Source organism: Megalobrama amblycephala, linkage group LG19 (assembly GCF_018812025.1).
Source record: "Megalobrama amblycephala isolate DHTTF-2021 linkage group LG19, ASM1881202v1, whole genome shotgun sequence".
Lineage (NCBI taxonomy): Eukaryota > Metazoa > Chordata > Actinopteri > Cypriniformes > Xenocyprididae > Megalobrama > Megalobrama amblycephala.
In genome coordinates this window covers 18000551-18027731 of record NC_063062.1, presented here as the reverse complement: position 1 = coordinate 18027731, position 27181 = coordinate 18000551, and the positions used below count along the sequence as shown (strand labels likewise).

The window sequence follows — 27181 nt, the reverse complement described above, 5'->3', positions numbered from 1 at the left end:
TTAAATGGTTATGGATAGAACTTCAAGGTAATTGGCACTGGCAAACAGACATAAAATATTTGGTTTAAAAAATAGCCACTTTGTTGTCAAAGGGGAGTAGAAAATCAGTTTTTATCAGATAGTTCACTTTCTAGTTCGTAATTATGTCACTTGAGTGATGCATCAACAGAAAATAAAAAATACCCCCAACACACACAAGCAGAATTTATAATCAAATGTCATATGTTGCACGAAGCTGTATATCATACCTGAAAAAATAAGTGGCGTTCCTCAAATAATCAAACATCAATTTTGTCCATCCACAGACATGATGCGAGCGTGTCTCTCTATCTCTCTCTTGTGGACACATGTAAAAGTGGCATTGCATTAAATATTCATCTCAAATGTAGTGTCATTCAGTAAGCAGTGGACAGGTATAAAAACATACCTTACAGAAAGACTCAAATCTAATCCAAGGTCTCCTTTTCTTGTCCAAACCCATCGATGACACATGCATACAGGCAGGACCATCAGAATGTCTCAACCTGACTCTTCTAGCAGCAAAGAGACCTTGCTAGGTTAATGTGCATTTTATAATTTGTCATTTGAAGCGCCATACCAATACGTCAAGTCTATTTCTCACAAACAGTATTCATTGGTACCCTTTTTATTTGATTTAAGACTTTGTATTTTTATTAAGAAGGCTATACCAGACGCATAATCACTATACATTGATTTAACATTACCTTTACAATTAAATCTTTCACTGAAATTACAGAATAAATATATGCACATTTTTTAACTTTGTCAAATCTTTGTGAGAGAGAAAACATTAAAAGTGCTTCCTAAAAAGCTGTTAGTGATAGTATCCAGAAGCATTTTTCTTAAGAAAGTGCGTTGAACTCCATAAAATCTTGAAGTGTCATTATATATTCACAAATATTGATCCTCGGGTGCGTCCTTGAGATAGAACTCTGTCTTTTGCTGTATAGAAAATTAAATAGACCACTCAACGGGTAATACGTCGCTGTATCTCTATAGCAGGTGAAGTTTTTGATCAATAACCTCCATCTGCAGTCGAACGCATGCAGCAAACTGCAAATATTCTACAAACTGTGCCAGGCGCTCCGGAGGTTCAACAAATCTGTTCCGTACAAAAATAATGGGTGGTAACATTGCTGGCTACTCTGAAAAAAAGGCACTTCATTGAAAAATCTGAGTATGGCCTTTCCTCCAAAAGCGACTTGGGGGAAATGTGTGTCTGAGTGTGTACGTGTACGTGTGTGAAATATATAATCTTGCCATGCTTCTTTTTTGATACGTATTCTTTTTGGGCGTGGAGGGGGAGGGGTTGTGAAAGTGAGTTTACTCTTTTTTTCAATTCAATTAGAATCTGTATGATTTCTCTAAGACTTCGAGGTAATCCGGCTTGGTTTGGAGTTTCGCCCTTAACTCGAGGTATTCACTTTGTGTTTGCTCAGGGAATCCTTTCCCCGCAGTGAAAAGTAATGTTTCTTTTAATCTGGCGTCTTGCTGTAAATCGGGGTATTGCATTCCGGGGGGATGTGCATGTGCAACATGCATGTCCTTTAATTTGGGAACAGTGCCGTACAGGCAGTCTACAAAACCAACCGTAGGGGTCGGCCTCTGGCTGTCAATCACGGTAGGGCAAAGCACTCCGTTCTCATGAAAGCCTGCCATGTCACCGGACTGATTGATGGTGACAATGGTGTTGAGCTGGGAATTGGACACAGCCATCGTCCATTCCTTCTCTTTCTCCAGAAGAGTTCGATAATTACTGTTATTTTCCTTGGTTTCTGCAAACTGCTCGCCCTCAATCTCTCCTTCTCGTGGTTTGTAAATGGGATTGTTACACATTTGAGTAACGGGATGGGGGATATAGTCGTAGACGTGACCGGGTGGCTTCTCAGGTGAGGCAGTCTGTCTTTCTTCAAAGATCTTGCACTGCATTTGAATCCCCGTAAGATCCACCTCCTGTCGCTTCCTGAAGGGAAGTTTCTTTCGCCTCCGTAGGACAAATGCGAAGAGACCGGCGGCCACAAAAACAGAGGAGATGAAGAGAATCAGCAGGCTGAGAATTAGCACAGAGAGTGGGACAGCTCCCGTTGCCGGCGCTTGTCCTAATTCAGAGCCACTGGTGGCCGTCATGTCATTGGGTAGGACTGGAGAAGAAGCGGTGAATTTCAACTCGGGGCAGATGACCTCAGCCTCCAGGGTGCGCAGATCTTTGCCAAGGGCGAAGTCTGGGGTCTTGCAGGTCACTTCCCCAACGACAATGACGGAGCTGAGCTTCTCTATCCATTGTTTGAGTGGAATGATGTCACAAGAGCAGTCCCAGGGATTCTGGTGAAGGTCGATTTGAACGATGGAGTGAAGATGCTCCAGTACTCCGTTCACAGGAAGGTACAGAAAGTAGTTGTTGCGCAGGTTGAGTCTAGCCAGGGAAGTGCCAGCAAAAGCATCCACAGGCAAGGTGCGTAGCAGGTTGTCATTGAGAAAAACCAACTGCAGGTTTGGCATGAGGCTGAAGGCAGCCGGTTGGATCTCTCGAATGACATTGTACTCAAAGTACAGATAACTAAGTGCCTGCAGACCACGAAACATGCCTGGAGTGAGCCTTTCAATGTCGTTGCCATTCAAATATAAACTTTTTAAATTAGGTAGGTTCATAAAGGCGCCTTCTTGAACATATGATATCCGATTATTACCCAAGTGCAATAGATCCAAACTAGAGAAGTTCCAAAAGTCCGACCTGTAAATTTTCTGAATCAAATTCCCACTTAAATAGAGTTTCTTGGCATTGAGTGGTCGTGGCAGCAGCTCAGAAATGTTGTGGAAGCCTTTTTCTTTACAATTGACGGTGAGGCCCAAGTCATTGATGTGTAAATTGCACATGCACCCTGTCGGGCAAATGATTGGTATAGGGGGTCTGGTCTGGTAGGCAGCGACTGGAGGCTGATTCACCCCTGGGTAAATGCTACGAGGAGTGGGTGGTGTTTTTGTTGGTCTGGACCGTTTAGTCGGCTTTACCTGTCTCTCTCTGTACTCTACTGAGGAGGCTGTGTTATGAAAGGATGACAACATAGACGAAGGCTTGGTGGGCCAGACATTTTCGTTATTAAATGGTAATCTGGGAATGCCATGTTTGGCCTCCAGCTCGGCTTCGGAAAGTAAAGGACAAAGTTCACTTCTCTTGATCTCACGAAGGTCCTTACCATGTAAATGAAAAGGGTATTCACACGTAATGTCGCCGACCAAAGCTGTATAGGGTATGCGCTCCAGCCAGGTTTTGAGCTGCACAATGTCACACACACAGTTCCATGGATTTTCCTCTAGCTGAATCTCCATCAAGCTGCGACCGATGTATTCCAACGTCCCTTTATAGGGTAGAATTTTTAAGCGGTTGCCACGTAAGTCAAGGTGCGTGAGCGATACGGACCTGAATAATAAATTGGGTAGCACGGGTATCAAATTGTCATTCAAAATAAGTACTCTGAGTTTGTGCAGGTTCCGAAATGCCCCGCTCTCTATTCTCTTGATGACGTTGTAATCCGCCTGAAGATACTCAAGGCTCTCCAGCCCCATAAAAGTGTCATTCCTGAACACCTCCAGTTTGTTTTCATGCAAAAATAGCTTTTTCAAGATGCTCAGGCCATTGAACGCACCCACATGTATGTCCTGCAGTGCATTATTCCCCAGATTAAGTGACACAGCATTGTTGAGATGCAAAAAGCTGTTAAAATACAGCTTGCGCATGGAGTTCCTCTGCAGATTGAGTTTAAAGGGTCTTGTCCACGTCTGGGAGATCTGGCTGACATTTGTAAATCCTTTGCTGTCGCAGTGGACGTGGAAAATACCCTCCCTGACTTCACAGTAGCAAGGGTCAAAGCAAGGCTCATCTATTTCTTCCGACTCGTCCAACAGAGGGATCGGCGTAGTCCATCCTAAAGCTATTGTGCTTAGCAGGGTAAACCACAGCATCCTTCCACCGAGTCCTGATGAAGTTAAGGCTGAGAGCCACTTCACAGCACTGCAATAAATCAGAAAAAAAGAGAGCGTGTGAGATGAGAAGACTCAGACAGCGAGTGACAGTTGCAGTGCTTTGAGCATTTGGCACAATAAAAAACACCTCCTTCTTCCATATCATGGCATGTTTACGATAGAGATCATGCATTATCATGGATTGGACTGGACATCTCTCACTCGATGATAGCTTACACTACACCCAAAAACAGGACTCAAGGGCATAATCACCACTAGTGTCTTAAAATACTACATGAAAGAAAGCACATCTAAACAGTTTAATGCACTTCAACATTTAAAACAGTCTGTTTCAAGTCTCACAAACATCTGTCAGACACATACAAACAGGAAACATTTGACAAATATTACTTTTGTTATTTCTGAATAATCAGGCTTTTCCATGTTCATGCAAAGCTCAAGCGCATTAGATCAATAAAAAACATGAAATGAAAATACTTAAATTAAATCAACCACTGCCATCCACTTAACATTTAAAAAAAAACAATGGCAGGTGCATCCTAAGACTCTCGCCAATTAGACCTTTAATGCGTAACGGAGGTTATTTGCTTTCCACAGTCTGAACGCACTTAATTAGCGCAGATGTTATCAGAAGATCAGTGGAGAAACTCAGAGCCAAATGCTGCTGAGTGTGCCTCACTCTGCGGATCTCTTGGCTTTCGAAAGGGGGAAAAAAAAACCCAAAAGCTCTCGAAAGATCCTTGTTTTCTGTCCAGAAGTGACTGCAATTTTCCATGAATAGCGCACTTTGTATTTTCCTCCCACCCTTCTCTGGTGTCCTGGCTTTAGCAATCAATTCTAATGTCCTTCCATTCCCAAGCGATAACGTAGCGGATACCTACTCAGTTTTAGCGGTGTCCAACTTTACATCTCCAGGGTTTGGAGACGGGTGGTCCCAGGTTGCCTCCGATGGTTGGCTAAAAAAAGAAAAGGACAAAAGAAAAAAGAAAAAAACATGCATTGGAATGAAACAGTTGAAGATCTCCATGTTTTATGCCCACATAAAGAAATTCTAATGTATAACTAAATTAAGATTTTTTAATTAGGTTTTTTTTTTTTTTTTTTATGTTTTACTAATATTCGTTTGCTAAAGTACCATTTGAAGCTGAGTGATTTGTAAAGCAGTCTGCGCAGTTACATCAGAAACAAATCAATGCATCATTTTATTAAACACAGAGATTATGCTGTGGATCACCCAGGTCATTCTCCCATCTCCAAAAGTCTGTGAACAGCTGAAACGCTCAAAATTCACCTTTTTTAACGGAGCATCCGAAAACGGCGACTTTAAAGATTTCCTGTGCTTTTCCCTTATCTCTCTCGCTCTCTTTCGGTCTCTCTCTCTCTCCAAGACCAAGAAGAGAGAAGATGAAGACGTGATTTGAATGAAATCTCCTTTTTTGTTTTGTTTTGTGATGCCGGTTCGTTCAGTTCTGGAGCTCAGTTCCGTTTGAAGCGGCTCGGTTCGGTTTGTCCCACTGCTGCGCTGCTCGCGTCTCTCATCGTGTCGGAGAAAAGCTTCGGATCGTCACGGAAATGAGCTTTAAGAAAAGCGAACAGGGAGGGAGAGGGCAGAGATTGGAGAGACGGCGTTGGCGGAGAGGGTTGGGATGGAGGAGGCACGAGCTGTTGAGCGCGCTGAGTGCCGCACCGGGAGCGCGCGCGCATCAGTGTGTTCTCTCTCTCGCACTCTCTCTCTCTTTTTCTTCGTCAGCGATGTAACGTTATGTTTAAGGGCGATCTCATCACCGATTAGTGTTTTGAGATAAAAGCCACCGATTATTTAACACCAAGCTTCATCGGTGAACTCTTCTGAGGCTTTTTTCAGTTCCGTTTCTTTCCTTGGAAAATGTTACTTCATTCGTTGGAATAAGTGTCCTGGGTTCCTATGCGTAACAAAGCAAAATGACAAAAGAAAACTAAGCAATAGATCTTTTTTTTCCTCTGTATACATTTAGTTTGACTTCATCTGCAGTGAAGGCAGCTGAGGTAAATTCTTCCGTAGCGTCCTCTTGTGTGAAGCTCCGCGCGCTTCCTGCGCCCTGTCTTCCCGCGCTCTGCCTGCAGCGGGCAATCTAGCTCTGCGCGTGGGCAGTGGCGATGACAGGATACTTTTATTCTACACATTTACATGGAAATGAAGGGGAGGTTATGGGGTAACACTCTATAATATGATTTAATAATAACATAAAAAAACATTATTACTTTAAATAATGCTAATTATATAATTAAATAGATATTCAGTCAAACTTTGGTTTATAGGGAAACATGAGGCTATTGTTGCACTTTTACTGTGAATATTTGTGTTACTGTGGATTTATTTCTGAAAATCAATATCTATAGATACATATACAGTAGTCTTGGCAACCAAATGGTAGAACATTCCTTCCATTATTTACCTGAAAAATAATAATAATTAAAAAAAATAAATAAACAAAACAGTTAATTAAACACACATTGGAATTTAGATATGAAACAAGAAAGGTTACACAAATGTAAAATGTGTAACATTTAAAAACGTGATAACTTGCCCAATAAAATGTGACAACTTACCCCAAATTACATTTATGAAAAAGTTTGATCTTCGAAAACAAAGAAAACAGGCATTTGTGTAATTTGACTTTTTGACTTTATAGAGAGCTGTTGTGACAACTTCCCTGTGCAACTAGCCCAGGTCTCCATTATATTTTCCATTTATGAATGCACTTGATCTGTAAATGTTTAACATTTAATCTAACAGCCTATGTTTTCAATTACTTAATGAAAGTTATTATAAAGTGTTAGGAGTGGCTATATGTTTAGACAAATTTACGCAGGATTTCTTAATGAGATGTTCCTGTAATTTTCATGAGTCAAGCTTAATTGGATTGTTCAAGGATGAAAAAAAAAAATAATGTTGAGGGTGATGATGATGACGACTACAACTATAATTATCATGACTATCATTTTTGGTTATTACAGATCAAATCTGTGATACTAATTAAAACTGCTTTATGATGCAGACATAACTCTATGAGATTGTTTTTCAGTTTCATTCCCCTGTAGTGTTCTCACTCACATCTGTCCTTCTAAATAACTTCCCCAAATGGGTGTCCCCAAATCATTTAAACAGACAAAATGATACAACAGAACACATAATCAACATGACTTATATAATGAAATTGAACTGAGCTGAGTATAATGTTCAACACACATTCACTGTTTTACTGAAATTGGTGGACTCCAGGTTTCCATCTCGTATTGCTAATATTTGTGTTCCTGTATAATCAGGATTATAACATGAAATCAGCTTGTGTAATCCATTCCCTTATATAAAATATGTATTATAATATTTGTAATGATATGAAATGGATTGTAAAAAAAAAAAAAGCATCCGATTTTCAGGTTTTATCATTGCTGTTAACTCATAGCACGGCTACCAGTGAACATTTTTATATTGCAGAATCATTGTGTAATTTCATGTGTTGCCCTTAGATGTTCCACATGAAGTACTTAAGGTTGTGATGTGCATTTCTCTGTTCTTGGTTTTCTCCACCCCCTTTCCAAGGCCTCAATTACTGAAAGGTAATAAGCTGCAGCCACCTAAGTGGTCTGTACTGCTCAGTCACTCCAGAGACACGAGGTCTGGCATCCACCCACGTCACTTCCTTTCTTATATAATGTCATATATATAGGATCATGCATAACATTATGACCACTGACATGTGAAGCGAATAACACTGATTATCTCTTCATCACGGCACCTGTTACTGGGTGGGATATATTAGGCAGCAAGTGACCATTTTGTCCTCAAAGTAGATGTTTTTGGAGCAGGAAAAATTTGCAAGCCTAAGGATTTGAGGGAGTTTGACAACAGCCAAATTGTGATGGCTAGACGACTGGGTCAGAGCATCTCCAAAACTTCAGTTCTTTTGGGGTGTTCCTGGTCTGCAGTGGTCAGTATCTATCAAAAGTGGTCCAAGGAGGGAACAGTGGTGAATCGGCGACAGGGTCATGGCTCATTTATGCATGTGGGGAGCGAGGGCTGGTCTGTGTAGTCTGATCCAAAAGACGAGCTACTGTAGCTCAAATTGCTCAAGAAGTTAATGCTGGTTCTGATAGAAAGATGTCAGAATACACAGTGCGTCGCAGTTTGTTGCGTATGGGGGCTGCATAGCCGCAGACCAGTCAGGGTGCCCATGCTGACCCCTGTCCACCGCTGAAAGCGCCAACAGTGGGCACGTGAGCATCAGAACTGGACCACGGAGCAATGGAAGAAGGTGGCCTGGTCTGATGAATCACGTTTTCATTTACATCACGTGGATGGCCGGGTGCGTGTGCATCGCTTACCTGGGGAACACATGGCACCAGGATGCACTATGGGAAGAAGGCAAGCCAGCGGAGGCAGTGTGATGCTTTGGGCAATGTTCTGCTGGGAAACCTTGAGTCCTGCCATCCATGTGGATGTTACTTTGTACCACCTACCCAAGCATTGTTGCAGACCATGTTCACCCTTTCATGGAAACAGTATTCCCTGGTGGCTGTGGCCTCTTTCAGCAGGATAATGAGCCCTGCCACAAAGAAAAAATGGTTCAGGAATGTTTTGAGGAGCACAACAATGAGTTTGAGATGTTGACTTGGCCTCCAAATTCTCCAGATCTCAATCCAATTGAGCGTCTGTGGGATGTGCTGAACAAACAAGTCTGATCCATGGAGGCCCTACCTCACAACTTACAGGATTTAAAGGATCTGCTGCTAACATCTTGGTGCCAGATACCACAGCACACCTTCAGGGGTCTAGTGGAGTCCATGCCTCGACGGGTCAGAGCTGTTTTGGCAGCAAAAGGGGGACCAACACAATATTAGGAAGGTGGTCATAATGTTATGCCTGGTCGGTGCATATATTCTAAAATATAATATTTAATACTTTTATAAGAGATTTTTAATTTTTTTTTCTTTGATAATTCTAAAACTAAATCTAGTCTCACTTTATTTAAAAATCTTTTTATATATATATATATATATATATATATGAATCAACAGAAAAGTAATAGTCATAAAAGAGTTCAACACATAACAAAATGGGAATTAAATTTAAATTTTTAAATTTGGAAATAAATAAAGTTCTAGAAAAAATTTAAAACATGATATAAAATGAATAAGATTCCACTGAAGCACTCTTGAAGATGCTTTTTGGAACATTTTCAAATCGCTGCAGTGCAAGATATCAGGTTTTGTTTATGTCAGCTCCACCACCCTTCTAAGTCATTTGGAAATCCATGCACATATTCAATTCAACATTTCACTCATGCTGTTATGGTGATAATATAATTTTGAATAAGAAAAATTTAAATGATAAAAATAAAAGGATTTACTAGAGGTCTCAAGATGTTTGGACTCCACTGTATTTATATACATCTAGAGTTTTATCATGTGTTTGAAATAAACAGAAGATAATTGATTTTTCCTAATACACCTACTGTTTGGCTCAGAGAAAAAAAAGAAAGAAAGAAAAAAAAAAAAAAACACTCAGCACTATTATTTTATAACATGAGAATTTAGAAATTCTTATTACACATTACACTTTATTTTAAGGTTTCAGTATTACAGTATTACACTGTAATTACACATGTATAGGGTTGGGGTTAGGATGCGGGTTTGGTTTAGTGTTAATTGCATGTAATTATGCATAATTTATAGTTATTACTACTTGTAACAATGACAATGTAAAATAAAGTGTTACCCAATTTGTCTGTGTTTGTTAAACTTTGGACCTGCATTTAAATGCAACACAAGCACAAATGTTTCCCAATGACCCTGTGGTTACAGGGTCCTTTTGGATGCATAGTTGTTATAGTTGCTCACCTTTCAGAACTCACTGACGCATGCAACATAAAGCCCCACCTAGAGGCCTCTTCTGGCTGGTTATTATTGGTCGTGGCGGCACAAGGCGGATTAGCGTCTGCAAGAGAAAGAAGAGGAGAGAGAGAATGAAGGGGTGAGTGAAGAGAAGGTTTAAGAACAGCATTCTGGTTGGTGTGCAGCAGTGTGTAAAACTGCCAGTCAATCATCTTGTGTGGAAGCCATCTTTCATTTCTGCCTCTGCCAGTCACTCTTAAATCCCCTTTTTTGTTCTGCTGTTTTTCTCTTATAAATACCAGTGTACTAAAGCCAGTTTATAACATGTGTTGTTATTTTTCTTTAGCCTAATTTGCATTATTTTTCCATCATTATGCAATTCTCTAATCACAATTTGCCATTTCTAATCACTTCTGATGTCACGTCTTGTTTTTAATTAATTCCAAAACATGCATGTTGTAGTGTGGGCAAATGCAAATTCTCACATCCAGTTGTGACAGCTTTGCTCTGAGCAAATCTGTTGTCACCAACCTTAAAATAGAGTGGCCAACAATAGAGTGCATGCATTTTTTCCATAGGGATTTATTAATTAATTAATAAATAAATAAATAAATAAATAAATAAGAGCTCTTCTAAATGGTTAGTTATGAATCAAACTAACTAAGGTTTTTATAAAGCAATGATTTACAGATCTCATTTTAAATTACTGACAATTACTGACATATTGTGTGTAACATTTGGGTTCCAGAAGTAAAAATTCAGTTCCTTTTCTCCATAGGGAAATAGATTTTTAATGATAACTTATAAACCTTTAAAGACAGACCTGTTTGCGAGCTATGAGGTTAATCAATATGATTTTGTTAAAGCCATCGGTTTTCATTATTTTAACTTTTTTTTTTTTTTTTTTTTTTAAGAATCATGTTTAAAGGGTTAGTTCACCCAAAAATGAAAATTCTGTCATTAATTAGTCGCCCTCATGTCGTTCCACACCTGTAAGATCTTTGTTCATCTTCGGAACAAAACTTAAGATATTGTTTGATAGAATCTGTTGTCTTAGTGAGGCCTCCATTACCAGCAAGATAATTAACACTTTCAGATGCCTAGCTACTAAAAACATATTTAGAACAGTTCATGTGAATACAGTGGTTCAACCTTAATGTTATGAAGCGGAGAGAATACTTTTTGTGCGCCAAAAAAACTAAATAACGACTTTATTTAACAATTACGGTGACCGGGAGGGGACATGTTCGGTTCACTTAGTTTTGTTGTGGCCACAACATATAAACTTGTGGTAACGTGATAATATGTCGTGGCCACAACATATAAACTCGTGGGAACGTAATAATATGTCGTGGCCACAAGATATTAATTCGTGGGAACGTGATAATAAGCCATGGCCACGAGATCGTTTTGTCGAGGTATAACGACATCCTTATGTCGTTGCCACGCGATGTAAAGTCGTGGCCTCGAGATCATATGGTGAAGGAACGAGATATTTTTCTCGTGGCACGAGTTACATGTGTAAACAACGCGCGCTACCATAGCAACCTGGAATTAAGAATTATGAAATAAGTGCGGAATTAAGAAATTATTATTATTTGAATGCTGTCTATAGTCAACATCGCGTGCAATGTAATAAGCTATAAATAGCCTATTGCGCGCGATGTTGCCACTATAGTTTGTTATTATCAATTTGATAACAAGCTTCATTCAATGATAATGAACATTTATCCATCCCATCTCACAGCCTTTTAATCTGACCGTGTCTTTATTATAACAACAACAATAATAATAATAATAATAATAATAATAATAATAATATAATATGATAATAATAATAATAATAATAATAATAATTATTATTATTATTATTAATAATATGCCAATTAAACCTAAATAAAATGATGAACAAAATTACATTTTTGTCTAGGCTATATGGTGAATGGATTTTTTTTTTTTTTTTTTTTTTTTTTTTTAGCTTAAATATTCTTTTAACAACCAATTAATAATAATAAATTATTCGAACTTCATTCAAATGCTGTCACGGGCACGCGGGTCTACAAATGATAACAGACGCTCATTTATCCTATCTTCACGGCTACAATACAGTCATAAAGTCACATTTTATTGGCATGATCTGGCATTTGAAGTATTTACAAAATATAGCTAACAACATAATATATGCCTACAGAAAGGATACACGAAATGAAGGGGAAAATAAAGCAAAAGTTACATAACAATGAATAAAAAACATTTAATCAATAATGATAGCCTAATAATAAATGTAAAAATATGAAATGAACAAAATGAACAATCATTTTACATCACTTTACATCGCGTGGCTACGAGATCGTTTTGTTGAGGTAACAACATCCTTATGCCGTGGCCACGCGATGTAAAGTCGTGGCCTCGAGATCATATGGTGAGGGAACGACTTATTATCACGTTCCCACGAATTAATATCTTGTGGCCACGACAAAACTAAACCGAACATGTCCCCTCCCGGTCACCGTAACAATATCTAGTGATGAGCGATTTCAAAACACTGCCAAAGCCACTGGAAGGCAAGCCTGCAACCTTTAGCCAAAAAAGCGTAACGGCTAAAGCTAACGCTCCGCCCCCCGCGGTACGCAGGGAACGAGACCAGAGGCTGTTTTTTGAATGGAAGTCAATGGATGAGAGGCTTCACTATGCTGATTAAACAGCTTTTGTGGAGAAATAGCTAATCATTTAATTTATCCACAGCCTGTTTGCCAATCTTCAGAATGTTTTACACTAAACAATACTTTCGTTGGGAACTATATGTAGATTTTAGCTTGATAAAAATGTATTTTTTTAAGAGAAGGCAGACTAGGGAATGTTGCGACTGACGTCACTGCCATTACACGATAGGCTGAGAGGTGCCACACATGATCAAGTTAGCCGTTACGCTTTCTCCAATGTTAAGAGATACAGACCCTCTTATCTCCCCATTATATACAATCTCTGACACTGCTTCCTTAAGCTTCGAAGCTTTACGAATCTTTTGTTTCAAATCAGTGGTTCAGAGTCTTATGGGTGTGGAATGACATAAGGGTGAGTAATTAATGACTTTTTTTTTTTTTTTTTTTTTCTGGGTGAACTATCCTTTTAACAGCAGAATTCCTGGTAAAACTATACATTATCCATGATGCTGTGAAGAAGATCGCACCAAAAAAGCTGAAGAAACAGTGGTCGGGCACTGTTGCAATCTACAGTCATTATTATAAATATAAAATACAATATAAGCTATTTGAAGTTTTTTTTGTGTGTGTGCAAAAAATCAAGATATTTACATATAATAATGGTATCCACATCATTCACAATCAGAGGAGCGGAAGGAATGCCTTATCGCCTTTAAAATGTCTTTATACCATTAAATAATAAATGTTGAAGGTGGCCTTAAACAACATTTCTCTTGTTTGCTTCTGTCATGGTTCATCAGGCACTCTGTAATCTCTCAGTCAAAAATATGGCAATGTCAATCACATACAAACTTGTCTTCCATCACTAAAGTAGTTGACATGTCCAGCCTTAAATGCAGCAGCCATTACTCACAGTGACAGTAAAGTGACTTGATATTGGAAAGGTTATTTAAAGTATTGCACTTTGATGAAAGTGTCATGCTTATTCCTCAACATATGTTGGATCTCTACAAGACTTGAGTCAGTTTGTGTCAGCATATTTTTTATTTCAAAGAAATGTTGACACATTAGTTTATTTTTATAACTTTTCACCCAGCTAAGTGCAGTCATGGTCAACAGATTTAATAGATCTCCTGATCTGAGGCAGGTGTCATGTTATGCTTCAGCTCCCTTTGATGTATCAGGTCACGGATACACATGAATCTTTGGACAAGCAGCACCCAAAAATAACACCGGGAGCATGAGGCAGTTGGTGGAGCCATGTTTCACAGTGGCAGAAAGCCCGGGCACAGTCTGTGCCACCACTGTGAGCATGCCACGCTTGTGCCAAAGAGACATGAAAGACCACCAGGACTACTAGAACACAGGGTAAATCCCCCTGTCCACAATAAAACCCCAACAAAACTAATTTCCACCACAGCAATAAGTGCATTCCACACAGATACACAACTATGAAAATTCACACAGCATAGTGTGATCAATTTCGCTTTTGCTTATATGTTCGGTTAGAGGTTTGTTCAAATACCTAACCCTAAGTATTAACCTTCAGCACAAAACACTCTAGCAAATGCGTAGCAATGAGCTAAAACAGTCAACACACCTTAGCAACTGCATAGCAATGCCCTGGCAACCAATGTCATCACACTAGCATCAAGCGCCACTCACGATTTCTTCTTACGCCAGTCTTCAGTGCGACATGATCCTTCAGAAATCATTCTAATATGCTGATTTGCTGCTCAAGAAACATTTCTTATGTTGAAAACATCTGCAGTTCTTAACTTCTTTTTAGGATTCAAAAGTTATTTGAAATGGAAATTCTTGGTAACATAAATGTCTTTTACTGTTACTTTTGATGAAAACAATGCTACACTGTAAAAAGTAATATGCTCTATCTATTCAATAAAATTGTGGCAACAGATTACAAGTAATATTAGTAATTAAATTCAACATATAAGAATTGAGTTAGAATTAATTAAATTGATTCCTTAAAAGTTAACCATTTAAAATGTGAAAAAAACAAACAAACACCATTACAAAAAACACAAACTGACATAAAAAACAAAGAGTCAAACTGCCCAACTAAATGAAACACGGATCACCATAACGGTGACCAAACATTTTCAATAAAATCAATATCAACATCCAAACCTCTATTAATTCATGTGTTTCTGTTTCCTTCAGTGATTCTGCTTGTTATCATCAGATGTCTTCAATTTTGGCAATAAAAAATAAGGAGTTCTTAATTCATCTTTGATGTCTGTCTGTTATTCAGATATTTTTTGTTTAAATTTTACTTAAATTTTACTCATTTTAAATGGTTGACATTTAAGGGATTAATTTGATTAATTCTAACTCAATTCTATTTGTTGAATTTAATTAATAATATTGTTTGTAATCTGTTGCCAAAATTTTATGGAGTAACATATATAACATATATAACATATTTCTTTTTAACAGCGTAAACATACTGACCTCAAACTTTTAAACGGCAGCATAGTTTTTCTTTATGACTTGAATTAATTCTGACTCTTGAATAAAACTTCCAGTCGTCTACTTTCAAAAGAGATCAGGAATAATGAACTCTAAACATTTTATTTGAAGTGTAATGCTATCATGTTAAAAAAAAAGAAAAAAAAAGAAAAAGAAAAAGAGGACTGAAGAACTCAATGTGAATTTCAGCTGGGCTTTACCTTGCTTCAGATCTATCTGCGCAAAAGCTTGCTTAAATTGTTTATCAACCACGTATCACTCTATCTTTCTCTGTCATTATATTCTTCAGTTTTGATTGGTGCCTGGAATTACCACCTGTTCATTATTGCCTCGCTTTGAAAGTGAGATTTTACAGTACTTTGCCAGAAGCTGGAAAAATACACTGCTTGCTTGGCTGGCACTATAGTGTTCCAGATCTTTTGCTGAGGTTTCTCCAAGGCTGACCCAGAACATCAAAAGCACTCTAAAATATCAAGCATGACAGGGCTTTTTAAAAAATTCTCTTTGATTCAATGTTTTAGCATGGAGTATGCTTTCTTTCCAGTCTCTGGGTCAAACAAACCTGCTCTTCTTCAATGGGGTCACAAAACAACATCTAGAGGATTTTCCAGAAGCTAGCAGGATGGACAACCTACCTCAAAAGATGCTTGATGGGAACAATAAGGCATCATGGAAATTAGAGGCAGGATTTCTCAGGTAATCACAGGATTTTCACATACAGGTGTCTAGATAAATACAAAATACATAATGCTTTTTTCAGGAAATTACTATTAAAAAGTAAAAATAACCTTTTTTCCCCCCTCTTAAATTAGTTTTTAGTCTGCAAATAATATTTAGCATGGGGCAGATGTCAATCTCCCAAATGGGGGAAAGTAAATCAGCTTTGTCTCAGTTATATTTTTTTTCCACAGGAGCAGTTTGCTATGGCCTAAAACTGTCCCATTTTGCAAGCATAATATCTCAGAGGTATACTAATTTACTCAGAATATAAAGAGAGAGAAAAAGAGGAGAGAATAAAGGGTAAAATCCTGCAGAGGAAGTACTAATAGGCTGAAATTTAGCATAGTAAGCTAAAATGTTAACAGCCTCATCAGCCTCAATGCCCACACCTGTATAAACACAATTTCTTTTTTGACAATGTGAGACTGCAAGAGAAGTAGGACACAATTAATCAGACACAAATGGGTAAAAAGATGGCAAGAATGCATTTATATCACATTATGACCAATAGCTGCTAGCTATAGCAGCCTTTTCAACAGAAAACAATTCAATTTTTACCTTTTCTGAAGAAAATATGAGTGCTACTCAAGGGTAGCCAAAGTCAAAAGAGTCAACTCCCAAGTATTCATGATATTCTGATGTCTAGATATGGCTCAGATGGTTCCTTCAAGGCTTCAGGGATCTTTTTTACAACAGTGTAATGGTGTGCCAGTGTGCCAGCGTACATTCCTAAATTTGAATAGAAAAGAAAAGAAATAGCACATGATTTGAGGTCTTTGTCATAACTGTAGCACAAACAGCTGGGGGTCAGGAGTTTGTTCAAGGTATGAGCAATAGCAAACAGCACTCAAAACAAGACCTTGTGCTCGCTTTTCCAAACACAGAAATAGGACTGGCCTACTTTACAGCTCCTCTGTTTGGCTTGCACATCACAACGTTCCCTGTCTTTGGGCCACAGCTGAGTAATTAGGCCATGGTAGTGTTGACGCAGCATGTGGTGACCCCGTAAAATGATCAACACGTTCTGTATTGCCCTGAGAAGGACAAACAGGAAGTCAGAGAATGAGAAGAGGAAGAAAACAAGGACGATGAAGATAGGAAAGGATGGAAATATCTCAAACTACAGTTCAAAAGTTTGGAGTCCAGTTTCCTGAAAAGTAAGCGGCACAACTTTTCAACGTTGATAATAAGAAAATGTTTCTTGTGCATCAAATCAGCATATTAGAATTACTTATACTGTTACGATATACAGTACAGTTGCAAGAAAAAGTATGTGAACCACTTGCAAAATAAGAGAGATCATACAAAATGCATGTTATTTTTTGTTTAGTACTGTCCTGAGGATATTTTACATAAAAGATGTTTACATATAGTCCACAAGACAAAAACAAAAATAAAATAAAAAAAATCTGAATTTATTAAAATGAGCCATTGGTTCTTAATACTGTGTGTCGTTACCTGAATGAACTACGACTGTTTTTTTGTTTTTGTTTTTTTGTGATGGTTGTTCATGAGTCTCTTGTTTGTCCTGAGCTCTGTTCTTCAGAAAAATCCTCCAGGTCCTGCAGATTCTTCAGTTTTCAAGCATTTTTTGCATATTTGAACCCTTTCCAGCAGTGATTGTATGATTTTGAGATCCATCTTTTCAAAATGAGGACAATTGAGGGACTCAAACACAACTATTAAAAAAAGGTTCAAACATTCACTGATGCTCCAGAAGGAAACATGATGCATTAAGAGCCAGGGGGTGAAAACTTTAACAGGATGAACAGGATGAAGATGTCCCAATTTTTCTTATTTTGTTTTAATTTTTTATTTTAGTTTTCGGAAGCAACAGCAGAAATATTCCAGCCCCAGAATTGTTTCTCAACATTAATCCAAACAATCACATTATATTTCAAAAAAGAAAATAATCTTTATTTACAAAATCAAGCAAAAGAGGGTATCAGATTCAGAAGGGGATACTGAACAATAAACATAACCAATCTCATTAACCGAGCTACCTAAACTAAAAAAAAAAAAAAAATCAAAATAAGCTAACTCCCTATCACTGTAAACCCAAATGCTCAAAATAATGAATTGGTTTGAGTAGGGCAAACTCAAATTAAACAAATTAGTTCAATCAAATTAACTTTTATTTAGAGTATTTAGAACTTTCTTTTTCGTTTGAGTTCACGAAACTGACACATTTTAAGTAATCAGAATTGTTTCATTGTTTTAAGTTTTATGAACTTGTTTCTTTTAATTTAGACAAACTTAAATTTACCTGAAACTGGGCTGGGATTTCTATTTCCCAGCATGCTTTGCCATGACATTCGGAAGGGAGAATAAATGCAAAAATTAATTGAAATCTCCCAAATGAATCATACAATTGAAATCTGCCAGTTCTGCTTACTTAAACTTTGAATTTTTTAACTAAAAAAAATGATGTAACGGATTAACTCTTTTTTTTTTTTTTTTAATTGTGCCAACGTATTTGGGTTTACAGTGAAGTGGAGAAAAAGAAGTCAATTTCAAAATAAAATGGCACCCACCTCCCTACTAATCCCACAATGAAGAAATAAATGAATCATTAAACTAGTAGACTTTAGTGTTGCCAATTGCTTTCAGCTGAAAGTAGCTGAAACTGGTCACTAAATGTCACTAGATGATGTCATACTGGCGAGTCCAGAATTAAGTTTCAATGAGTTCAACACAGATGAGGTAAAAATACACAGAGCCACCAAATACTTCATCAAGTCTGGGGTTGAAGATGAGAACTCAAAGCCGTTGCACAAAGTCAAACCGCCACCAACATAGCTCTGATGATGTCTGCAGTTTAAATTCTCTCATTCCCCTCTAATCATCCAATCACAACAGGGCACTGATTATTGAAGTCAGGTGAAAATTACTTCTCCTACAGAGAGAGACAGAGGCTGCATCTGAAAACTTAGGCAGCTGACTTGTTGCCTTGCTGCCCTGTCAGGCAATGACTTTGCAGTCAGCATTTACTTCCCTACTATATAGGCGAAAAACAGTATGTCACAAAAGAAGTATGTCCGAATTCACAGTACTCATAAAAGAGTAGGCAAAAAGTACCCGGATGACCTACTGAAGTGTGCACATGAGGCCACGGGAGAAGATTTGTGAATGGCAGTGACATGACGCAACTGATGCTGGTAGGTCATGTGATAAGGGCAACATGGCGAATGTAGTACGTCTAGACTACATTCTTTCATACTCTCAGCCAGAAAGAGAGAGAAAAGACAGAGCACAGCTTGGGCACAACATCAAACCCTTATGGGTCTGAACATAACACCCCCACCACCAAAGACTATAACCACTCACTGGTTATAAGTCAAAGTACTGAGTCAATTATCACAAAACATTTTAATGAATGAGTTCAGGACAGGGCATCAGCAATGTTGTCAGTTCCTCTCTTGTGTCAGATATCAAGATGATATTCCTCCACAATTAAAGACCAACACATTAAACGTTGATTAGTGTTAGCAAACGAGTTAAGAACACCAATGGATTATGGTCTGTATAAACCAAAATGGGGCTATCACTTCAACCCAGAAAAACTTTTAAATGTTGAAAGGCTAGTAACAAAGCTAGAGCTTCCTTCTCGATTACACTATAATTTAGCTGACACTTAGCAAATTTCTTTGAGAAAAAATGATACAGGATGCTCAATTCCTGCTCCATCATCCTGCATCAGGCCGCAGTGTGTGGTGATTCCATAAAATGTCTGTATAAAATCAACATTGCCCTGAGAAGGACAAACAGGAAGTCAGAGAATGAGAAGATTAAGAGTAAACAAGGACAATGAAGATAAGGAAGGATGCAAATTACCTCATAAACTACAGTTCAAAAGTTTGGGGTCATATATATATATATATATATATATATATATATATATATATATATATATATAGTATGTGTGTGTCCTCAAAAATAAGCAGTACAACTTTTCACAACGCATCAAATAAGCATATTAGAATGATTTCTGAAGGATCATGTGACACTGAAGACTGGATCAATGACTACTGAAAATTCAGCTTTTCAGGAAAAAAAAAATAGATTATAGGTTACTTTAAATTGTAACAATATAATACCAGCTTTGGTGTGTATAAGGGACTTTTGAACAGTAGAGTACACTATAAAAATGACTCAGCTCTGGTAAACTACAAGCTTGCATTTACATATTGCTGTTGAATTTGAGAAAGAAACCTGCATGGTCAAAAGAATTTTAATAATTGCACCATCTCAATTTTTCATACCTATAAACCTTTTAATTTGAAATTGGTTTGACATATTTGGGGGGGGGGGGGGGGGCAGAGACATTTTGACCTGTTCCCCCTCCAGAGGTCAACTAAAGACTCTGTGAACATGTTAATTATTGCAATTACCTTCATCAACTCACCTGGCCAAACATCAAGACGGAAAATTGGCCACACTGCCCCTGCCAACCACAGAACAAATACTGAGATTGTGACGGTGAAGAATTATCACTTGGAAGGGGTGGGGGTGGGTGGGGGGATGTAACTTAGTGGTAATTACTGTAATTCACAATAATTATTGCTCCAATTAAAATGTAATATGAAGTGAAGAGTTAATGATGTGCCAAACATCAGAGGTGAAACACTAAACTGATGGTCTCAAATTAGCATATTCAAGCATTTCTTAAACCTAAATGTGGTACATAAAGCTGAGCTGAATAACATATACCAACCTTTCTTTTGTGAACTAATGAAGCAAACTGAACTACTTTCTTTTTCTTTGTCATGTGGACAATAACTGAAGCAGAACACAGATTGAGCATTTTCTCTCTCTCTTTTTTTCCGGAACATTGTCACAAATGAGAGGAAATTTTCTTTAAATTACTATTGTACTATTGCGGGAATTGCAACCTTATGGGAAGACTACAAAACGCTTGGTGTTAGTACAAATGAGTTTGAAATGATGGCAATTATGGTAATGACGACAGTAACGCAGATGACAGAGAATATGATTGTTTATTGAAGTACCACAATTTGTCTGCAAATCAAGCCATTTTCCTGTCGGATGAGGCCATCTGCTTTCTATTAGGGTGAACATAACATCCAAGTACAGTACTAGTTAAATGTTTAAAGTTTAAAAATAGATTAAAAGTGCAATCAAAACAATTGTATGAAATGCTGATTAATGAATGCATAAAATTGTGACTGAAAAAATAATTAAAATAAGGCAATTCAAAGATATTAAATTATTGTGGTTATGTTTTTTAATTGGGGAACACTTTATTTTAGTGTCATTGTTACATATGTTACATGCATTTACTGTAGAAATTATGCATAATTACAAGCAATTAACCCTAAACCAGACTCTCATCCTAACCCTAACCCTATAGTAAGTACATGTAGTTAATTACTCAGTACTTACAGTAAATGTCTAATTACACTGTAATACTGACACCTTAAAATAAAGTGTAACCTTTAATTGTTGTTCTGTATACAAATGCATCAGATGGACAGCTTGCCAAGTGCCACATTTTTAGGACACCATGTCCAAGTTAAAAGTAGTTAAAGACCCCTGCGACTCATCTATTCTGTTACATTCCAGATCAAATCACTGAATGCAAGAGTGTGAGCAGCTTTTTAAAAAGAAAGGGTGTGTTTTTGATCGCACATGCTCAGTCTGTCAACTTGACACCTGTATGCACGCCTTCCATTTTGTGTGTCATCACAGAATAGGATTTGTTGACACCAAGCGCAGTGAGATGGAGAATTGAAGGGCCTCTATTTTTATCATTTTGCTTCCCGCCCCAAAAATACTACCTTGTCATTCTGCTTCCAGCTCTTAATACCTGGCGTGTTCAATATGCTTTTTTTTTAAGCGTGCAAGCAACTGACTGACTCACTAAGGTGTTTCGGGCATGGAGCAATAATAGGTTTGAAACACTTAAAGTGGATTCTGATCTTACAAGATAGGCATTTTTGGGCACTTTTGTGTGAAAATGTATTCTATGGTTTTACAAACAAATCCTCCGGATATTCAGCTCAGCTCAACACATTTTCACACTAATACACAGCCTCAGAGAAGGTCTATTGAGGTACACCTGCCTGATCCCTTAAAGCAGTGGTTTTCAAACTGTGAAGTGTGTGGGAGACTTTCCAAGTTTTAAAATCTCATTTACTTTCTCACATTTAAATCTACTGCACTGACAATACACACAGGAACCGATGGGCTTTGTGCACAATGCACAAGATTTTAATGACAGAGGGGACCCAATGACAGAGACCCAAAAATAAAAATTCTGTCATCATTTACTCTCCCTCAAGTTGTTCCAAACCTGTGTGAGTTTGACTTCCATAGTAGGAAGAAAAAAAAAAAAAAAAATACTATGGAAGTCAATGGTGCCCCAGAACTGTTCAGTTTCCCATATTCTTCAAAATATCTTCCTTTATGTTCAGCAGAAGAAAGAAACTCATACAGGTTTGGAACAACTTGAGGGTGAGTAAATGATGACAGAATGTTCATTTTTGGGTGAACTATCCCTTTAAAGTTACCATTAAATCAAAATAGACTATTCTTGTTTTTATGGAATATTACAGTATTTATGGTAACACTTTCTATGAAGACCATGCTTATAATGAATTATAGCTCCATTTATACTTATTTATAAGCAAGTATTATTATTTTATAAACATGTTTATAAAGACTTAAGACCTATACCACATTATAAGAACATGCAGTTATAACATTTATATTATTTATATAATTCATTATAAATCATGCATTTGCTTTTTCAATGCTCATGCTCATCCATTAAACACTGATTTATAAGTATTAATTAGTCAGTCGTATGGTTCCATAAATGTATTTATAAAGATGCAACCTGCATTGCTATAATGTTATTATATTATAGTTACAATTACTTTTTAGTAATTCAGATTTATTTCTCTCAAATAAGTGACTATATTGTTATTAATAGCCATGTTTTGTTCTTATCAATGCTTATTATGAGTAATAATAGTTACTACTCTCTATAAATGCATCATTGTTGGCTTTAAGTAAAGTGAAAACATAGGATGCAATTTCCCTAAAGAAAATGTTAAGAAATTGTGATGTGCTCATTATACATTTTAAGTTGCTTACTTGTAAATGTAACTAATGAACAATAATTCCTGTAGTAATAATAATAATAAACAAAAATCATTAACACAAACAGTTGGAAAAAAGGTATCTTTTTTTTTATGTTACATACTTGCAAAACACTGCAACAATATTTTTAAAGTATAATTCCAAACTGCTATTAGCAATACTTTGCATATGGCTGACGAGATATAGATTTTAACAAAATTCATGACCTCTAATGCAAACATTAGCCCTTAAAGACAATTAATAACTAATTGGTACAGCAAACAAGAGTCTATGGAACTATTTTATACATGATCATTTATAAATCAGTGTATAATGGATTATGAGCATGCACATTGAAAAAGCAAATGCATGGTAAAGTAAAAGCAAATGCAAGTAATTATAAAAATAATATAAATGTATCTATAACTGTTCTTATAATGCAATATAGGTCTTAAAGGGTTAGTTCACCCAAAAATGAAAATTATGTCATTAATGACTCACCCTCATGTCGTTCCAAACCCGTAAGACCTCCGTTCATCTTCGGAACACAGTTTAAGATATTTTAGATTTAGTCCGAGAGCTTTCTGTCCCTCCATTGAAAATGTATGTACGGTATACTGTCCATGTCCAGAAAGGTAATGAAAACATCATCAAAGTAGTCCATGTGACATCAGAGGGTCATTTAGAGTTTGTTGAAGCATCGAAAATACATTTTGGTCCAAAAATAACAAAAACTACGACTTTATTCAGCATTGTATTCTCTTCTGGAATCCTTTCCATTGAATTGATTCCACTGAATTGATTCCATTGAATCCTTTTTATCTGTCGGCGTTGGTAATGCACTTTTACGTCACCGTGGTTGTTTTTGGCGATTAGGACATCCGCGACATGCACACTTAAGCACCATTTTAAATAATATAGCAATACCAAAATACAAACAATGTAGTTTGAATACAGCGTGCGTCTCCCTCAGACTGTAAACGAAGCTCGGGCGCACCAGATAACACGTCAGCAGCGTCTTACATCAGCAGCAACACTGCGGAGACGTGAACAACACTCGGGAGCAGAAGGGGGCGGTAATGCACCAATAAGCTGGATGCCAACCGCCGTAAAACAGGAAAGAAGAAGATTCAATGGAATCAATTCAATGGAATCAATTCAATGGAATCAATTCAATGGAAAGGATTCCGGAAGAGAAGACAATGCTGAATAAAGTCGTAGTTTTTTGTTATTTTTGGATCAAAATGTATTTTCGACGCTTCAACAAACTCTAACTGACCCATTGATGTCACATGGACTACTTTGATGATGTTTTTCTTACATTTCTGGACATGGACAGTATACTGTACATACATTTTCAATGGAGGGACAGAAAGCTCTCGGACTAAATCTAAAATATCTTAAACTGTGTTCCGAAGATGAACGGAGGTCTTACGGGTTTGAAACGACATGAGGGTGTGTCATTAATGACATCATTTTCATTTTTTCACCCTTTAATGAGTCTTTATAAATATATTTATAGAATAATAATACTTATAAATGGGCCTATAAATCATTATAAGCATGGTCTTCATAGAAAGTGTTACCTTAGTTATTATAAATGATTTATCTGTACACATCATTATTTTATTTTATTTTTTAATTAATGTTCCTCATAATCTTTAATCAAAATAACTTGCTCTCCTTCTAGCAGCGACATCTATTCTTGTCTCTGATGGTTTACTGGTGCGAGGATGGGACAACCTGTCACTCACATAAGATCGACCAATAGCAAACCACAACCATTCAAGCATCCATAGGCAAAATCAAGTCTCACCTCATATTTTTTTTCTTGTTCGAGAAGCTGTTTCACTTGGACATTATGTCACAATAGGCAAAAAAAGACTATTGCAACGTCTGTTTCATGCCGACTTTAAATTCCAGTCTTTCTCTCATACAAATCTATCAAATGACTCCAGAAAATAGCATGAGTTGACTCCTTTTATGAAACTTTTATGTGCTTTCTGGAGCTTGACAGTTACAATCTTCTCATCCATCTCCTTTTGTATTTCATGGAAGATTTATTATTTTTTTTCAAAGGTTTGGGAAGTTTTCATTGTGCTGTTACTGTTTTGCTTTTCTCAATAAAGCTGTTTTGGGGGTTCAGCAGAAAGAGACAAACCAAAAGGACAAAGTTTTGTTTCTTGTGACAAAGGGAGCCGTGACAGAAACAAATATGAGAACCACTGCTTTAAAGGTATAGTTCACCAAAAAAATTACATTTATGACATTATTTACTCACCCTCATGACTTTCACCTGTGGAACACAAAAGGAGATGTTTAGCAGAATGTTCACGCTGCTGGCCAAGTTATGGCAGCTTGAAGTTATGGTCTAAATATTTTTTTCTTCCATATGCCCTTTGTCTCATTACAAGATAGATTTAAGAAATCATTTATTATTATTTCATACCATTTGGTTTTGGAGATGTCTGAAGACTTAAAGCTGAAGTGTGAAACTTTTTTGATGTACAGTACTGCAAATGTCATGCAGTTCAGAACCAAATAATATAGGGGGTGGAGTAGGTGGAATCAGATTTGGGTTCGGACCAAGCGATCAAACCAAGTGAGAAAATAGCCTTAAACATGATGTGAGTCAGTTTCTTAATGTTAAAATACTTTCTTGTATCCTAGCTTAATATACAGACAAATACTTATTTGATTCCACCAAAAAGTGCAACACAATAACCATTAGCTAAAGAATATAATTTTGTCACCAATACAAAAATCATAGAATCAACTCGGTTGAAAAAAAAAAACAAAACAAAAAAACAAACAAATTGAAATCAATCATTAATCAACAATTAAGCATTCAACAGATAAACTGGCAAAAAAAAAAAAAAAAAAAAAAAAAAAAAAAAACATCTTCAGAAATTGCACACATCCAGATCATAACAACACTTATCATAAAACAGATATTATTTTTTAAATACAGCCTCATGTCCTAATACACATCTATTTGACTTTGTATTTCTAAAATCAATAAAACACACAATTTTCTTAGATTTAGACACAGAAAATGGCATTTGAAGAAGTAAACTGGACTCTTCTGTTTGCGACATCTTCTGTTTGGCTTTGGGGAGTCATTTACACAGCGGATCAATGCTTTTTAGCACTCACCTAGGGCTACTGTCATTACTAATGGAATTATATCAAAACAATTTACGTTTTAGCAAGAAACAAGACAAGACTTCACTATCTCCATTACTCTTTGTCCTGTTTATAACCATTATCAGCTGCAGTACAGCCACCGGCAGACTTAACCAATAAGCGAGATAAGAGGCCGCTTATGTGATGTTGGTGAAACATATTTGAGAGTGTCTCAGGAAAGCATCAAAGGTTTATATTTACAACGTGTTTTGCATTGTTGAGCAGTGTAGCCAATCACAGATATATCTGTTGATTTTCTGAACTCAATGGCCAATCAGAGGTGTTTACAATGAAGCTTCGAAGCGTTATGAATCATTTGTTTCGAATCAGTGGTTCAGAGCGCCAAAATCATGAGATTTCAGTAAAGAGGCTTCGTTATGTCATAAGTGTTTTGAAACTTCAATAGTAAACGTGACTTTGGCAGTTTGATACGCACTCCGAACCACTGATTCGAAACAAAACATTCATAAAGCTTCAAAGCTTCATGAAGCAGTGTTTTGAAATTAGATTAGATATTGTGGAATAAAGTTGCTATTTAGTGTTTTATGATGCACAAAAAGTATTCTCGTCATTTTATAATATTAAGGTTGAACCACTGTAGTCACATGAACTGTTTTAAATATGTTTTTAGTAGCTTTCTGGGCATTGAAAAAGGGAGTGTTATTGCTGGCGATGCAGGCCTTACTGAGCCATCGGATTTTATCAAAAATATCTTAATTTGTGTTCTGAAGATGAACGGGTCTTACGGGTGTGGAACGACATGAGGGTGAGTAATCAATGACATAATTTTCATTTTTGGGTGAATTAACCCTTTAAGATGTTCTCAGACCACACTATCATTCCAGTATTTTCCAAAAGTTTCTCTTTCACACTGAGATGTCAGAAGACTCTTAAATCATCTTCCTGTGCATGCTGTAAAATGTAATAAACGCTAATAGTGCATCGCATAACTAAATGTGTCATCGTTTTCAAATACCTTAATTTTTCACAGTCCACACTACAATGCAATAAAAGATATGTTTTCTCAGGACGAAAAAAAAAAAAAAAAAATTTCAAGGCCATAACAAAAAGAAAAATATGCAAGGTATCTGGTTTAGTGTAAACGTAGACCCTTTGGCGTACACTACCATATAGTAGAATCT

At 37.0% G+C, this 27181-nt stretch overlaps 1 protein-coding gene across 3 annotated transcripts; it reads right to left on the bottom strand.

Moving 5' to 3' along the window:
- Positions 1–649: 649 nt before the first annotated feature.
- Positions 650–15764, bottom strand: slitrk3a (SLIT and NTRK-like family, member 3a). 3 transcript variants are annotated; one of them, XM_048169158.1, is made up of 4 exons: positions 15665–15764; positions 9883–9979; positions 4884–4958; positions 650–4030 (listed from the first exon to the last, which is right to left on the bottom strand). In XM_048169158.1, the coding sequence occupies exons 2-4, from the start codon at positions 9909–9911 to the stop codon at positions 1366–1368; spliced, it is 2769 nt and encodes a 922-aa protein (XP_048025115.1). In that variant the 5' UTR covers positions 9912–9979; positions 15665–15764; the 3' UTR covers positions 650–1365. The 3 variants fall into 3 exon arrangements, with proteins under 3 accessions (XP_048025115.1, XP_048025114.1, XP_048025116.1); XM_048169157.1 differs by lacking the exon at positions 15665–15764 and having other exon boundaries at positions 9883–10209; XM_048169159.1 differs by lacking the exons at positions 9883–9979; positions 15665–15764 and adding an exon at positions 5294–8120.
- Between the last annotated feature and the right edge of the window lie 11417 nt (positions 15765–27181).

Bases quoted from the DNA above. Each gene is read 5' to 3' on its own strand.
- slitrk3a (XM_048169157.1), bottom strand. From the start codon at position 10,088: ATGATTGACTGGCAGTTTTACACACTGCTGCACACCAACCAGAATGCT. The intron at 4,959-9,882 runs GTGAGCAACTAT...TTCTTTTTTTAG, and splicing joins GCGTCAGTGAGTTCTGAAAG to CCAACCATCGGAGGCAACCT. The intron at 4,031-4,883 runs GTAGGTATCCGC...GATTTATTGCAG, and splicing joins TTGGACACCGCTAAAACTGA to TGCTGTGAAGTGGCTCTCAG.